General features: G+C 40.3%; 1 protein-coding gene across 6 annotated transcripts in view; it reads left to right on the top strand.

Annotated features, from left to right (window-relative positions):
- Nucleotides 1-15,310, top strand: part of ADCY2 (adenylate cyclase 2) — a 434,372-nt gene that overhangs the window by 283,071 nt on the left and 135,991 nt on the right. For all 6 annotated transcript variants that reach the window (XR_012157385.1, XM_073332378.1, XM_073332375.1 and 3 more), the window contains one exon: nt 5,447-5,574. Coding sequence is in view for 5 of the 6 variants with exons in the window: in XM_073332378.1 (XP_073188479.1) it covers nt 5,447-5,574 (128 nt within the window). In the remaining variant the exon portion in view is untranslated. The remainder of the gene's footprint in view (nt 1-5,446; nt 5,575-15,310) is intronic.

The raw sequence follows: 15,310 nt of genomic DNA, 5'->3' as shown, positions 1-15,310 counted from the left end.
TTCCTGCTATAGTATCTGCAGGTTGTTCCCAAGTAGAACTAAGCAGCCTAGGGAGTTTCGGCTCCAAAAGTTCCTCATGGAGTTGGGAATGAAGGTGGGTGTAACCTCTGACTGAGGAGAACCACCTCTAAGTTAGCCTGAAGAAGGTAGGGATGGCCCCTTCTTCTTCTCCTGTGCTGCTCTAAGATCTCTGTGGCCTCCATTCCCACCTCTGACAATGAGAGACTGGAGAGCAAAGATAGGGCAGAAATGGAGAAGGGAGATATGAGTGATCCCATAAGGACAAGAGGGAAGGTTCCCCATCCAACCCCTCTAAAAAGAGACAGAAGTTGTTTTAATTGGAACTTTGAGAGCTGCACCCCAACTGTCCCTCTGAAGCTGCACAAATCCTATTTTTCCCCTCCCTTTAAAGGCTTACTTTCCAACTACCTATCTTCCTAGACAGAAATTATGCCCAACAGATGGGTACAAGAGGTCATCTTCTCAGGTATACCATCCAGTTCTTTTCTCTCTACAGCCCCCTCCTCCTCCTCCCTTCTCTTTTGGGGACCCCTCTAATGAGAGCATTCTTCTGCAGGAGCCAGACTTGATCCTTGAGCTGAGGGCAATAGAACTAATATCTGCTACACAAAGGAGTTCTATTTGAGGTAATTTCTCATCCATGTGAAGACATGGTGTCATAAATATAAAGGGAAGGGTAAACCCCTTTAAAATCCCTCCTGGCCAGAGGAAAAATCCTCTTACCTGTAAAGGGTTAAGAAGCTAAAGGTAACCTCGCTGGCACCTGACCAAAATGACCAATGAGGAGACAAGATACTTTCAAAAGCTGGGAAGAGGGAGAGAAACAAAGGGTCTGGGTCTGTCTGTATGCTGCTTTTGCTGGGGATAGAACAGGAATGGAGTCTTAGAACTTTAGTAAGTAATCTAGCTAGATATGTGTTAGATTATGATTTCTTTAAATGGCTGAGAAAATAGCTGTGCTGAATAGAATGACTATTCCTGTCTGTGTCTTTTTTGTAACTTAAGGTTTTGCCTAGAGGGATTCTCTATGTTTTGAATCTAATTACCCTGTAAGGTATCTACCATCCTGATTTTACAGAGGTGATTCCTTTACTTCTGTTAAAAGTCTTCTTGTAAGAAAACTGAATGCTTTTTCATTGTTCTAAGATCCAAGGGTTTGGCTCTGTGGTCACCTATGCAAATTGGTGAGGATTTTTACCAAACTTTCCCCAGGAAGTGGGGTGCAAGGGTTGGGAGGATTTTGGGGGGAAAGACGTGTCCAAGCTACGTTTCCCAGTAAACCCAGTTAAAGTTTTATGGTGGCAGTGGATCCAGGGGCAAAGAATAAAATTAATTTGTACCTTGGGGAAGTTTTAACCTAAGCTGGTGAAAGTAAGCTTAGGAGGTTTTCATGCAGGTCCCCACATCTGTACCCTAGAGCTCAGAGTGGGGAAGGAACCTTGACACATGGGGATAAAGACCAATTCTGGACTTGAGAGAACTGAACAAGAGCATCTGCCGCCTAAAGTTCAGAATGATGACCCTGTTCTCCATTATCCTGTTGCTGTAAATATAGTGTAAAGTCCATTTATTCATGTCTGAATACTAGAGACATAACAGGATTTTTTGAAGCATTCTTGATCCATTGCTAACTTCACATACACAGCAGCTGACCTCCCAGTGATCTGCCACACTCCATTTATCCATCTCCTCGTTGGTCATCTCCTACTGTGATGTTACTATTCCTTCCATGATAACTTTCTTGAGATTATTTCCATCTCTACCCTGATGTGCCTAAACTACATAAGTTTGCACCTGTTGATTTCCAAGAGTAAGTCTGCTTCTCTCCAATAATATTTCTAACTTAAGCATTCATCTTCTTTTCCATCCAGGAGATAACACAGGAGTCTTTGACAGCACCACATCTTAGAGACTTAACTTTTCCTCATCAGCAACATTAGTTTCCCAAGATTTTACCTATGTATGTTGCTGTGGAAAAAATGAAGCTTTCCACCAGTCAAACCTTCATACATTTCAAGATGCCACAGGATTTCCACCCTTTCAAAAGAGAATCTATGGCTGAGCAAGCCATCACTAGTTTTTTTCAGATTTCCTTGGAGCAGCCTCCTTGGTCGGATATGTATGATCCCAGATAATTAAATTAATCTACTTTGGCAGCTTCAAGCATGATAGTTTTCATTTTATACCAAAGTTCATTTGGATTTTTCTCTTCTTTCACCTTTTGCAGTGCCTCAAACCCATTCTCAACAGAAGTCATGTAATTTTTGTTAACTTTGTAAAGTCCAGATACAGTGGACCTGCTGAACATCTTACCTTTTTAAGTTTTAACTTTATTTTTGAGGCTAACGGTTGATGGTCTGATCTGTAGTCTGCACTCGGGAAAGTATTTGTCCATTGGCTGCTCAATCCCCAGCGTCCCTCTATCATTATTTTATTATATAATTTAATGTATTATTATTTAGTTCTTTATCATGCCATTGGGTGACCTCCAGATAAAGAAATATATAGAATGTTGGGTGAAGATGGTGTTTGTAATGACCAGATGATAAGAGCAGCAAAATTCAAATAAATGCCTTTTTCTCCCATTTTATAAACCAAGACCATTGTTTCCCATTACTTCTTTATGAGAGATTTCCACTCCTACTTTTCTGTTCAGATCTCCAGTTAAGAGGGTGATGTCTCTGTTTGGTATTTTAATGAGTGACATTTCAAACTATTCATAGAAGTCATCAATCACATCAGCAGTAGGTGCTATCATAGGGGCATAAACCTGTACAGTCAGCACATTAACTCACTTTGTTTGAAGGCAAATTTTAATGATTCTGTCTCTGATTGAATTATATCCAAGCATACATTTTGATGTCTCTTTGGATAATATAATGAAACCCTGTTTTCTCTCACTTTCCTGGATCCTGAGTAGTACACTGTATCACCATCCATTTTCATTAAATGAAGATGGATGGATATATGGTGACATGAATTGTAATGTCAAATACAAATACATGTCTTGAAAATGAAAATACATGTCATGGACATGTTGCCGCTTCCAAGGAGCCACCCAAGGTAAGCGCCACCCAGAGCCCGCATCCCGAACCGCCTCCAACCCCCCAACCTCTGCCCCATCCCTGAGCCCCCTCCTGCACTGAAACTCCCTCCCAGAGCCTGCACCCCATACCACAACCCCCTGCCCCAGCCCTGAGCCTCCTCCCACCTGCTGAAACCCTCATTTATGGCCCACCCAAGAGCCTATACCCCCAGCTGGAGCCATCACCCCTCCCGCACTCCAACCCCCTTCCCCAGCCCAGTGAAAATGAGTGAGTGAGTGAATGACGGTGGGGGAGAGCGGGTGATGGAGGGGGATGGAGTGAGTGGGGACGGAGCCTCTGAGAAGAGGTTAGGCCTTGGGGAAGGGGTGGGATGGGGACAGGGAAAGAGTGTTAGGTTTTGTGCAATTAGAAAGTTGGCAATCGTACTGGGAGCTAGCGTTAGAGAAGGAGCTAAGATGGTGGCAGTCTGGCAGCCCTCTTTATTCCCCTGGTGCAGAGCATGAGGAAAGAGGAGGACGCATACATAGACTACATAGCTGCTGCTAAAGAAAAATTATCTGGTGCTCAGTTTATGGAGCCCATGTGCAACTTGAAGTGCATTACTCATAGTAAAAACATATTTTAAAAGACTTGGGTTATTACAAGGTGAATAAGGCATCCTTACAATCTAGGGACCCACTAAAGCACACGCAAGTGGACAATAAAAACAGAATGTTGACAATCCTCCCAGAACAGCTTTATTTAAATTAACAAGGAGTAAAAAACTGAAAATGGTAAACTGAAAAATATGATCAAATAACTATAGTAAATTAACTAATAGTACAAAACACTGCAAGCCAACCTTACTTCCAAATACTCACACTGAATGAATCCCCCCATAGGGGCCGACTCCGTGGGTGCTCCAGCTCTGGAGCATCCACGGGGAAAAATTAGTGTGTGCTCTGCACCCACTGGCAGCCAAGCTCCCCTCACCCCCTGCCCCACCTCTGCCTCCCCTAAGCACACTGTGTCCCTGCTTCTCTGCCTACCTCCCAGCACTTCCCTCCTCCAAACAACTGTTTGGCAGCATTAGCATGCTCCAGGAGGGAGTGGGGAGGAGCAGGAACATGGCATGCTCAGGTGGGGAGGCGATGCCGGGGGTGGGGATTTGGGGAAGGAGTTGGAATAGAGGCAGGGAGAGGGCTGGGACTTTGGGGAAGGGGTGGAATGGGGGAAGGGCCAGGGGCAGAGGGGGGTAGAGCACTCACGGGAAAGAGGGGAAGTCAGTACCTATGATTACCCCTCACACAAAGACTAACTCACAGTGGTGTAGAGTAGAGGATCATTCTTTTGTGTGTTTGCACAGCACCTAGCATGGCGGGCCCAAATCCATGCTTTGGCCACTAGACACTACGGCAATACACATACACATGTCCTAACTCAGATACCGAACACCTAGTTACAAAAACCTCAATTTTAGGCCAGCTTGTAGATGGGATGGCCTGGAGCTGTGGGGGAGGGGTTCAGTGATGGAAGAGAGGGTGCACAAGCAGCAATACTAGGAAGAGCTATCAGGATGTAATGTGCCTCCTATGTAAGAATGAGATGCTAAATCATGTCATGAGGTTCCACAGGTCCGCTCACTGTTTCCATCCTCTTTGCTAGGGGAAGGAATTCAGACATTTCTGAAGAGAGCAAAATCTATCCTTCTAAGAGTTTCTCCTGTCTCGGTCTATGGCCTGGCATTTTATCAATAGTAGCTTCAGCTCTTCCAGCAAATTTGAGAGACTTGATGATAAAAGAGCAAAAATGACTCATTCAGTCAAAGTAAATATATTGTTGAGTTACCATATTATCATGATTTCAGCTAAAAAAAAAATGAATGGGAATAAAGAGGATTTCCCCCTCATTTTATTTATATTATTTATTTTATTTTACTTTTATAAATGTTCAGACCTGACTGGACTCTCATGGAGCATGTAAAAGTGCCTTACTAATATGGCAGACTACTTTGGAACCCCCTTTCAGGTAGTTGAAGGCTGCTATCAAATCCCCCCTCATTCTTCTCTTCTGCACACTAAGTAAGCCGAGTTCCTCAGCCTCTCCTCATAAGTTATGTGCTCCAGCACCCTAATCATTTTTGTTGCCCTCCACTGGACTCTTTCCAATTTTTCCACATCCTTCTTGTAGTGTGGGGCCCAAAACTGGACATTATTCTCTAACAGCCCTTTTAAACCTCCTCAGCGAGATCCTGTTCTTCCTTAACAAGATTTCTCCATTATAGTTATATCATTAGAAGTAACATACATCATGATATAACATAAATCCAGTCACTAGTCATTTTGTTTATGTAATTTGTTATGTGACTGTCTTCTGATTGATTTTTCTTTTTCCTTCAGGAAAATGAATGTATGAGAATTAAAATCTTAGGTGATTGCTACTACTGTGTGTCTGGACTACCTATATCTCTTCAAAATCATGCCAAGAACTGTGTGAAAATGGGATTGGACATGTGTGAAGCCATAAAGTAAGTGCAGTGGTTTTGTAACTGGACAGTATTTTTCTGTCAACAGTAAAAATGTCATTCATTTCCATCTGCAGTTCTGGTCTTGGTTTATGTATTTCAGTAGCTCTGTGTTCATGTTTCAAGTCCAGATCCAAAATGGCAATCTTGACTCTGTCTGCAGCAGCTGAAGATTGTTGAAATAAATTTTGTCAAGCTAAGGATATGGTCCCATCATTGTATAAAGTATTAGTTAGACCACATTTGGATACAGTGTCTTATTTGGGTCACCTTTTTGGAGGAATGATTTAGTTATTTGGCCAACAACAAAGATGGTGATGAGAATGAAGGGGAGTACAAATGAGGGATGGACTATGACAAATCCAGTGAGACAATACGCAAGGTTCTTTTAGTCCAGTTTCATGGTAGGCACTCTTTTTTAAAATTATTATTACTACTAATAATTAAATTGCTGTTATCAGCAATTGCTGTTAAATATTTCTGTTATCAGTTATTCACAAAGAAGCTTTTCAGGGCTGGTTAAAAGAAACAAAGGATTCCCATGGTTAGAGTTTTAAACTAAGGGCCAGATTCACAGATGCACGCCCACTGCTTCCGCACTGCTCCAGCAATACAAAACAGCTGTAAAAACACCTAAACTGGCAGTTATACTAGGTTTATATCAGCTTTACTTAAACAGAGTGCTCAGGTGGTATTAGTGAATCTGGTCCACATGAGATTGCTAGTCCGGTAGCAAGGATTTTTAGCAAATCTGTCAATTTTTTGTAAGACTGGAGAATAGGTAAATCATACCTATATGTAAGAAAGAGGACAGGGCTGTCCCTACCCATATGCAAAGTACGCAGCTGCGTAGGGCACCAGGAGCTCCAAATTTCCTGGTGCCCTGTGCAGCTGCGTGCTGCTCCAGCCCCTGCTCCACCTCTTCCCTCTCCTCTCCTGCTCTGCCCCCATTCCACCCCTTCCCCAAAGCCCCTGCCCCACCCCGCCCCTTCCCACCCCTGCTCTGCCCCAGCCCCGCCCCCACTCCCCTGACGACTCCAGCAGGGATCTGCTCTACACTCACCGGCGGCGGTAAGTAGAGCGACCCAACCCCAGCCTGCTCCACTCCGCCGGCTCCCATCCACAGTTCTCCCCTGCTGCCCAAGTCCCAAGGCTGGGAGCCTGGAGAGCAGAGCGGAGCTCCACTTCCCACTGCCCCGTGAGTGCGGGGTCGGGCCTGCCCTGAGCTCACCAGGCGGCAGGAAGTGGAGCGACCTGGCCCCAGCCCGCTCCGCTCCACTGGTGAGTGCTGGGGGGTGGTTTTCCCCTGCCCCCCAAGCCTGCTCCCTCCCAGCGGAGGCCTGGGGCCCCATACAGTCTCCCCCTCCCTCCCCTGTGTGGGACTGCATAGGGCACCAAAATGGCTAGGGACGGCGCTGGGTGAGAGGAGCTTGGCTGCCGGTGGAATTGGCACCTGTGGCGGGTCGCAGGAAATAACTCCGCCTGTAGTAGCCCCTTCTGGCCTTAAACTCTATAACTCTATGAGTTCCAAAGCCTTTCTTTGGACTAGAAAAATAGCTTTTGTTTTTGATTCTGAACTGGTAGAGCCATTCTGTCTTGGATGGAAATGAATTTCCTGGGCTTGGAGAGTCTGGGGTTATGACAGCATCTAATGAGGACATGGGCATACCTGTGCATAGGTTAAGGTCTCAGTAGCCAGAATTGAGTTTGGAAAAGGCTACTTCTCTTGTAACGCATAGATAAGAAATGAAAGCTGTTTGTCTTTAACAGACCACTTCTTTAGGGGAATGCATGTTGCTCACCAAAGAGTCTGTGTTAAGAATATCTCTTTTAATACAATTTAGTTAGGAAAATAAGTGCTAGCTGTTGATATGATTGTTGCTTTAGTTTTCTTAGATGTAGTTATTTGGTAGATATTGTGAGGTTTTGTAAAGTTCATATTTACTTTTGAAAACCTGGTTCATTTTTACTCTTATTATTATTTACTCTGTAAGTATTTAGGCTAAGATTTTCAAAAGAGTCTTGTGCACCTAATTCAAGCCTTGGACTTGTAGATACCCTGAATAATATCTTTCTTTCTTCTTTTACTATAAAAAGAAAAGGAGTACTTGTGGCACCTTAGAGACTAACCAATTTATTTGAGCATAAGCTTTCGTGAGCTACAGCTCACTTCATCGGATGCAACTCACGAAAGCTTATGCTCAAATAAATTGGTTAGTCTCTAAGGTGCTACAAGTACTCCTTTTCTTTTTGCGAATACAGACTAACACGGCTGTTACTCTGAAACCTTCTTTTACTATGTGATTCCTCTGTTTATTTTCTGAAAGAATAATTAGAACTGGGAATAGGGGAATCTAAATGTAAAGTGATTGAAATCTCAGGGAGATTATACTTAGACCTGAGAATTTTGTACAAGAAAAATAAGGATCAGGGTGGATTGATATAAATTAAAGTGATTTAAACCAGCAAGCAGGAAACCTTGATTTAAATGATCAATTTTAATTGTGTTTTGCATTTCTACTCTTTAGTTATTTTTCTAAAGAAAGGTTGAGTCTCGTTAGCTAGTAACCATGAAAAGATACTATTTGCAACCAAATAGGTCTGTCAAGTGATTAAAAAAAATTAATCGTGATTAATCATGTGACTAAAAGATTAATTGTGATTAATTGAATTATTAATTGCACTGTTAAATCATTTATTTAAATATTTTTGGATGTTTCTACATTTTCAAATAGATTGATTTCAATTACAACACAGAATACCAAGTGTACAGTGCTCACTTTATACTTATTTTCATTACAAGTAATTGCACTGTAAAAAACAAAAGAAATAGTATTTTTCAATTCATCTAATACAAATACTGTAGTGCAATCTCTTTATCATAAAAGTTAAACTTAAAAATTTAGAATTATGTACAAAAATAACTGCATTCAAAATTAAAACAATGTAAAAGATTAGAGCTTACACATCCACTCAGTCCTATTTTTTGTTCAGCCAAACAGGTTTGACAGACTTGTTTGTTTACATTTGCAGGAGATAATGCTGCCTGCTTCTTGTTCACAATGTTACCGGAAAGTGAGTGCAGGTGTTCACATGGCACTGTTACATTCAGCATCACAAGATATTTCCATGCCAGATGCGCTAAAGATTCCTATCTCCCTTCATGCTTCATCCATCATTCCAGAGGACATGCATCCATGCTGATGAAAGGTTCTGCTCGATAACAATTCAAAGCAGAGCGGATTGACACATGTTCATTTTCATAATCTGAGTCATATGCCACCAGCAGAAGGTTGATTTTCTTTTCTGGTGGTTCAGGTTCTGTAGTTCTGCCTCAAAGTGTTGCTCTTTTAAGACCTCTGAAAGCATGCTCCACACCTTATCTCTCTCAGATTTTGGAAGGCACTTCAGATTTTTAAACCTTGGGTCAAGTGCTTGTAGCTATCTTTAGAAATCTCACATTGGTACCTTCTTTGCATTTTGTCACATTTGCAGCAAAATTGTTCTTAAAATGAACAACATGTGCTGAGTCATCATCCAAGACTACTATAACATAAAATATATGGAAGAATGCGGGTAAAACAGAGCCGGAGACTGCACCCAAGTGGTTCAGTCACAAATTTAATTAACACATTATTTTTTTAACAAGCATCATCAGCATGGAAGCAGGTTCTCTTGAATGGTGGCCAAAGCATGGAGGGGTATATGAATGTTTAGCATATCTGGCACATAAACATCCTGCAATGGCATCTACAAAAGTCCCATGCGAATGCCTGTTCTTTCTGGTGACACTTTCTGTCACTTTCTGACACTTTCTGTCACTTTCTGGTGACATTGTAAATAAGAAGTGGGCAGCATTATCTCCCGAAAATGTAAACAAACTTGTTTCTTTTAGTGATTGGCTGAAGAAGAAGTAAGACTGAGTGGACTTGTGGGCGCTACAGTTTTTCATTGTTTTGTTTTTGAGTGCAGTTATGTAACAAAAAAAAATCTACATTTGTAAGTTGCATTTTCATGATAAAGAGATTTCACTACAGTACTTGTATGAGGTGATCTGAAAAATAGTATTTCTTTTGTTTATCATTTTTACAGTGCAAAAATTTGTAATAAAAATAATAATAAAGTGAGCAGTGTACACGTTGTATTCTGTGTTGTAGTTGAAATCAATATATTTGAAAATGTAGAAAAACATTCAAAAATATTTAATAAATTGATGTTCTATTGTTTAACAGTGCGATTAAAACTGTGATGAATCACGATTAATTTTTAAGTTAATCCCATGAGTTAACTGGTTAATTGACAGCACTAAAATATAACCTTTACATTAAATTTGGTGCGTCCTTTTCTTTTCTTTCACCCACGCCCCCAACCAGGAGGATACAATATGTAACTATACTTACTTTTAATCAGATTCTTAGTTTTTATTGGTTTTTTTATGTTAGAAAAATGGAGAATGATGCAGTTATTTTTTTCTAGATGATGATTAATGTTTTAGTTGTGATTTCTATCAAGCTCTATTTGGATGGAAATTCAGTTTCATTTAAAAATTCTCAAAAACACCATATACATTTTTTTATTAACTTAAAAGTGCTGGATACATGAGAGAAAAAAATCGAAACACGTTTTGCATTTAAAATGATCTGATTTATTAATCAAAGGATGTATTATATGTAGTTAATGAACTGTACTAATTGTTTCTGCTCACCATGTCCTTCAGCATTTTACAACTAGTAGCTCTCATCCTCTTACACCTAGTTTTTATTCATATATTGGCAGAAGAAAACAAGCTTTCCTACTTTTTCAACTCCCAATTGGTTTCTTTAACTTTGAATGAACTAATCTGTGAACTGAACTAGTTGAATAAACTGAAATGAAGAAAATATTCTCTTTCCACCTGCAGAAAAGAGTATTATCAGAAGCTGGGTTAGCATTTCAACAAACTCTGGCTCCAGGTACTAAGCTAGTGACTTCACCAATTCTGTGTTTTGAAGAAAGAAAAGGAGTACTTGTGGCACCTTAGAGACTAACCAATTTATCTGAGCATAAGCTTTCGTGAGCTACAGCTCACTTCATTGTTTCTTTAAACACTTGTCCATAGACATATACTGCTTAATCTCTTGGGTAGTTTTTTGTTTTTGGATTTTTTTTTATTTAATGTAAATGATTTTAAGAGATTATAATAACCTATGTTAAGGCCTAAGCTTATCAATTTCAAATTGAATTATATTTAATTTAATTTTTTCAAAATCAATTTTAAAAAATTACTGATTTTTATCCATCCAGGTAAGGATTATTTTTGAAGCTGTGGTAATGGAAAACAGTCAGGAAGATGGTTTAACCAGCATCTGAGTATTCTCCTGGTGCATTCCTGAGGGAGTGTGGGGTATGACTGAGGTGTCCTTATCTCTGGTTTCCAAAAAGAGCTCTTGGGACAGACAATTTAGAGGATTGGCGAAATGTAAAGATGTCGTGGAGTCACCTTTGTCCTATCCCCATTTTTCCTTGCTTCACTGAGCACATCTCAGTTATGACTGAGAGTCTTATCTTAAACCTGTTCATTCAGAAAGTGAAGCTGGTGCAGAATGGGGCAGACCATCCATTAAGCAGAGATCTAATTGCACTATTTTAAGGTAGAAACATCAAATAAATGTACAAATTTAAATATTTTTGGAAGTACTCTCCTATAACAACCAAATACTTCAGTTCATGTTAGTCTATTTCTAGGATGTTTTTTGGCACTTAAACAACCATTAATGTGTTCTTATACTAATTATGCTCAATAACTTAACAAAACTCACCACTAGTAATAAAGTCCAAGTACTGTTTGGCAAGCTTCCTATATGTCATAAAATATTATATCATCTAGATGTCCAGATTTTTGGTAGTGATCTGTGTGATTTGTTGTAACAGTGAATTGGACTTTAGTTTTAAAGATTACACAGCTTTTTTGTAAGCTTCAGTTTCTAGTTGCAATGTTTCTGCATCAGTTCATTTAAAGAGTATCTATAATGGTATTAGCAACTACCTGGAACTTACCAGGTACACTCTGCCTTTGTATTGCACCTGTCATGCATAATATGCCTTCTTTAGATCATGGGTCTCAAACACACAGCCAGTTATTTCCTGCAACCCGCCAAAGGTGCCGACTCCACCGGCAGCCAAGCTCCCCTCACCCAGGGCCATCCCTAGACATTTTGGTGCCCTATGCAGCCCCCGCCCCCTGGGGCACAGGTGGGGGCTTTAAGCGAAGTAATTCTAAAAGTAAATGCATGTTTTGTCGTTTGAGTGGAGGTGCATTACTGACTGTTTATATTTTATTAAAACCCTTCTTCGCATTACAGTTTTTAAAAAGTTAATACATTGACTTTTAATAATATACTATATTAGTCTTCGTTTTTTTCATTTTTAACTATACTTTTGTATTGTTGCGTGAAAAGGTTTCAGTGATGCGGCCCTCGGGCCAATGTACTAGTCCTCATGTGGCCCTCGTGGTGATTTGAGTTTGAGATCCCTGCTATAGATTGTGTGTACCTGGTTTTATCTGACCTTGCAATAATACTCCCCCTAATTCATAATTACACACATCCATGCTTACTGGCATCACAGATGTAACTTAAGTATTGATTCTTGAGACAGTAATTCTTTCAATCTATTGGATACCTATTTTTGTGGTTTACTCTAGTAGAGGTACCTGAGTGGGTAGGTAGATGGATAGAATAGGAAGTACTCTTGCATATCAGGCATTCATTGAAAGGATGTAGCCTTTCTGAAAGGCTGGATTGATATCTTCCTACTTGGTGAATCATATATATTATTATTTTCAGTACTGGAATGGAATCAGGAGGGTGCTTTTCCTTAATGTTTTTTTAAAAATCCAAATACAAAAGTGTGTCTTCCCCCTTTACATCACTTTCAGTTATTTATGGTACAAGTATTTATTTTTATTGAGCTTGAGACTTATGGACTTCATTGTTTCCAATGAAATATTTTTCCATTGAACATTATATTATCATGTTTCTCTTTTGTATGGTCATATACAAGAATACCATCCAGTATTAGCAACTACCACTTCTAGGTGCAACAGGAACTCTGGTATTTTCTTTTGGAAGCTCTTAAGTACACTAATGATTCCATACAAACGTTTTTGGTAATAATACTGTCCAAATGTTGTGATACAATTGTTATCTGTATGAGAGAGACAAGATGGGTGCAGTAATGTCTTTTATTGGACCAACTTCTGTTGGTGAGGAAGTTTTTTTTCACCAAAAGAAGTTGGTCTAATAAAAGATACTACTTCACCCATCATTTCTTTCCAATGTCCTGGGACCAACAGAGCTACAACACTTCAAACAGTTATCTGTATGAGAAAGGTAAGTTATAAACCACACATTGGTTAAATAGTTTAATTAACCAGCTTTTAAAGCTGATAAGAAATTACAGAAAGCAAAATAAAGATGGTTAGGTGATAGCGTTCACAATGTTAAAAAATGAACTCAAAATAGGAAGTTACAACTTTCAAGAAATAATAAATCAATTCACTAATTCAAGGTCTTATTACAGTTTTGTTACAAAAGGACACTTCTGTACTACTCTGGGCAGGTGATTTTGGTATCAGCATGGAATTGTGGATTCTTAAGCATGGATCCTTATTTACTTCCAGCCAAGTTTATATGCCACTGGAATTATGGGACTGCTCACATCAGTTCAACCAAACAATTCTACAGTAGAATTTCAAAATTTAGACAAACAACTTAATTATCAAAGAATGTCAATTCAGTTCAAAGTTATGTTGGCCAAGAGATACTTATAGCCAAACTTTGCCACTTACACATGCACAGGGAAATCACACATTAAGCCAAAAACATAATATTCAGTTCTCTTGACCACAAAATCTGCATGATTTTTAGGCTGAATCTTTGAAACACTTCTGGTTTCTCACAATAATTTTTGCTGCAGAGAAGCCCAGTTTCCCATTACAAATAGTACTAGGCTTAGTTATGATGAGTTCCTCAATGTTCTCAACTGCTTATTGATTTAGGGTAACTTCTAGACAACTAAGACGAATCTTGATAGCGAAATACAAGTACACATCATACATTTAATATATTAAGAATATTTTAACTCAAGTGTGTACTTTTGAGAAGTATATAGCTTACTGGGAACAGGGTGCCACTTGGGGAAACAATATGCTTATAAAAGTAATTATTTCGTTTATCAGTTGCAATGACTGGTTTCTTGAGACTAATAAGAGAGTTTATTAAGGTGTTATGATAGCTGTATTCTTATTCTCTTTCTGGATTTCAAGCAATATCCCTAGATGAGACTGAAAAGACAGTTAATAGAGTGCTTGTTAGTGATAAGATTTTATATTGGCCAGGTATACCAAAAGAAGGACAGGAGACACTTGATATGGTTTTAATCAGGCCACAACTTTATTATCAGATGTCTGGGATTACCCGGCAGATAAAGTGTACAGTACAGGTAACTCCATGATCATTTCAGTTTCGCCAGCTCACCCCCTGACTCTTTTTCCATCCAGGTGCCCCAGCCAACCCATTGCTGGAACCTTATCATCCCTCCTACCCCTCCTCCCCGCAAATGGGGGTTAAGTTGGGCTATAAGCAAGTTAAAGAAGTATGAGCTGGATGAATGGACTATAAGGTGGATAGAAAACTGGCTAGATTGTCGGGCTCAACGGGTAGTGATCAATGGCTCCATGTCTAGTTGGCAGCCGATATCAAGTGGAGTGCCCCAAGGGTCGGTCCTGGGGCCGGTTTTGTTCAATATCTTTATTAATGATCTGGAGGATGGTGTGGATTACACCCTTAGCAAGTTTGCAGATGACACTAAACTGGGAGGAGAGGTAGATACGCTGGAGGGTAGGGATAGGATACAGAAGGCCCGAGACAAATTAGAGGATTGGGCCAAAAGAAATCTGATGAGGTTCAACAAGGACAAGTGCAGAGTCCTGCACTTAGGACGGAAGAATCCAATGCACCGCTACAGACTAGGGACCGAATGGCTTGGCAGCAGTTCTGCAGAAAAGAACCTAGGGGTTACAGTGGACGAGAAGCTGAATATGAGTCAATAGTGTGCCCTTGTTGCCAAGAAGGCCAATGGCATTTTGGGATGTATAAGTAAGGGCATTGCCAGCAGATCGAGGGATGCGATCGTTCCCCTCTATTTGACATTGGTGAGGCCTCATCTGGAGTACTGTGTCCAGTTTTGGGCCCCACACTACAAGAAGGATGTGGAAAAATTAGAGAGAGTCCAGTGGAGGGCAACAAAAATGATTAGGGGACTGGAACACATGATTTATGAGGAGAGGCTGAGGGAACTGGGATTGTTTAGTCTGCGGAAGAGAAGAATGAGGGAGGATTTGATAGCTGCTTTCAACTACCTGAAATGGGGTTCCAAAGAGGATGGATCTAGACTGTTCTCAGTGGTAACAGATAACAGAACGAGGAGTAATGGTCTCAAGTTGCAGTAGGGGAGGTTTAGGTTGGATATTAGGAAAACCTTTTTCAGTAGGAGGGTGGTGATACACGGGAATGCGTTGTCTAGGGAGGTGGTGGAATCTCCTTCCTTAGAAGTTTTTAAGGTCAGGCTTGACAAAGCCCTGGCTGAGATGGTTTAGTTGGGGATTGGTCCTGCTTTGAGCAGGGGGTTGGACTAGATGACCTCCTGAGGTCCCTTCCAACCCTGATATTCTATGTTTCTATGATAAGGAAGCGGGGGT

The sequence above is a fragment of the Lepidochelys kempii genome, chromosome 2, assembly GCF_965140265.1.
Source record: "Lepidochelys kempii isolate rLepKem1 chromosome 2, rLepKem1.hap2, whole genome shotgun sequence".
Lineage (NCBI taxonomy): Eukaryota > Metazoa > Chordata > Testudines > Cheloniidae > Lepidochelys > Lepidochelys kempii.
This window is presented reverse-complemented; position numbering and strand designations above follow the sequence as displayed.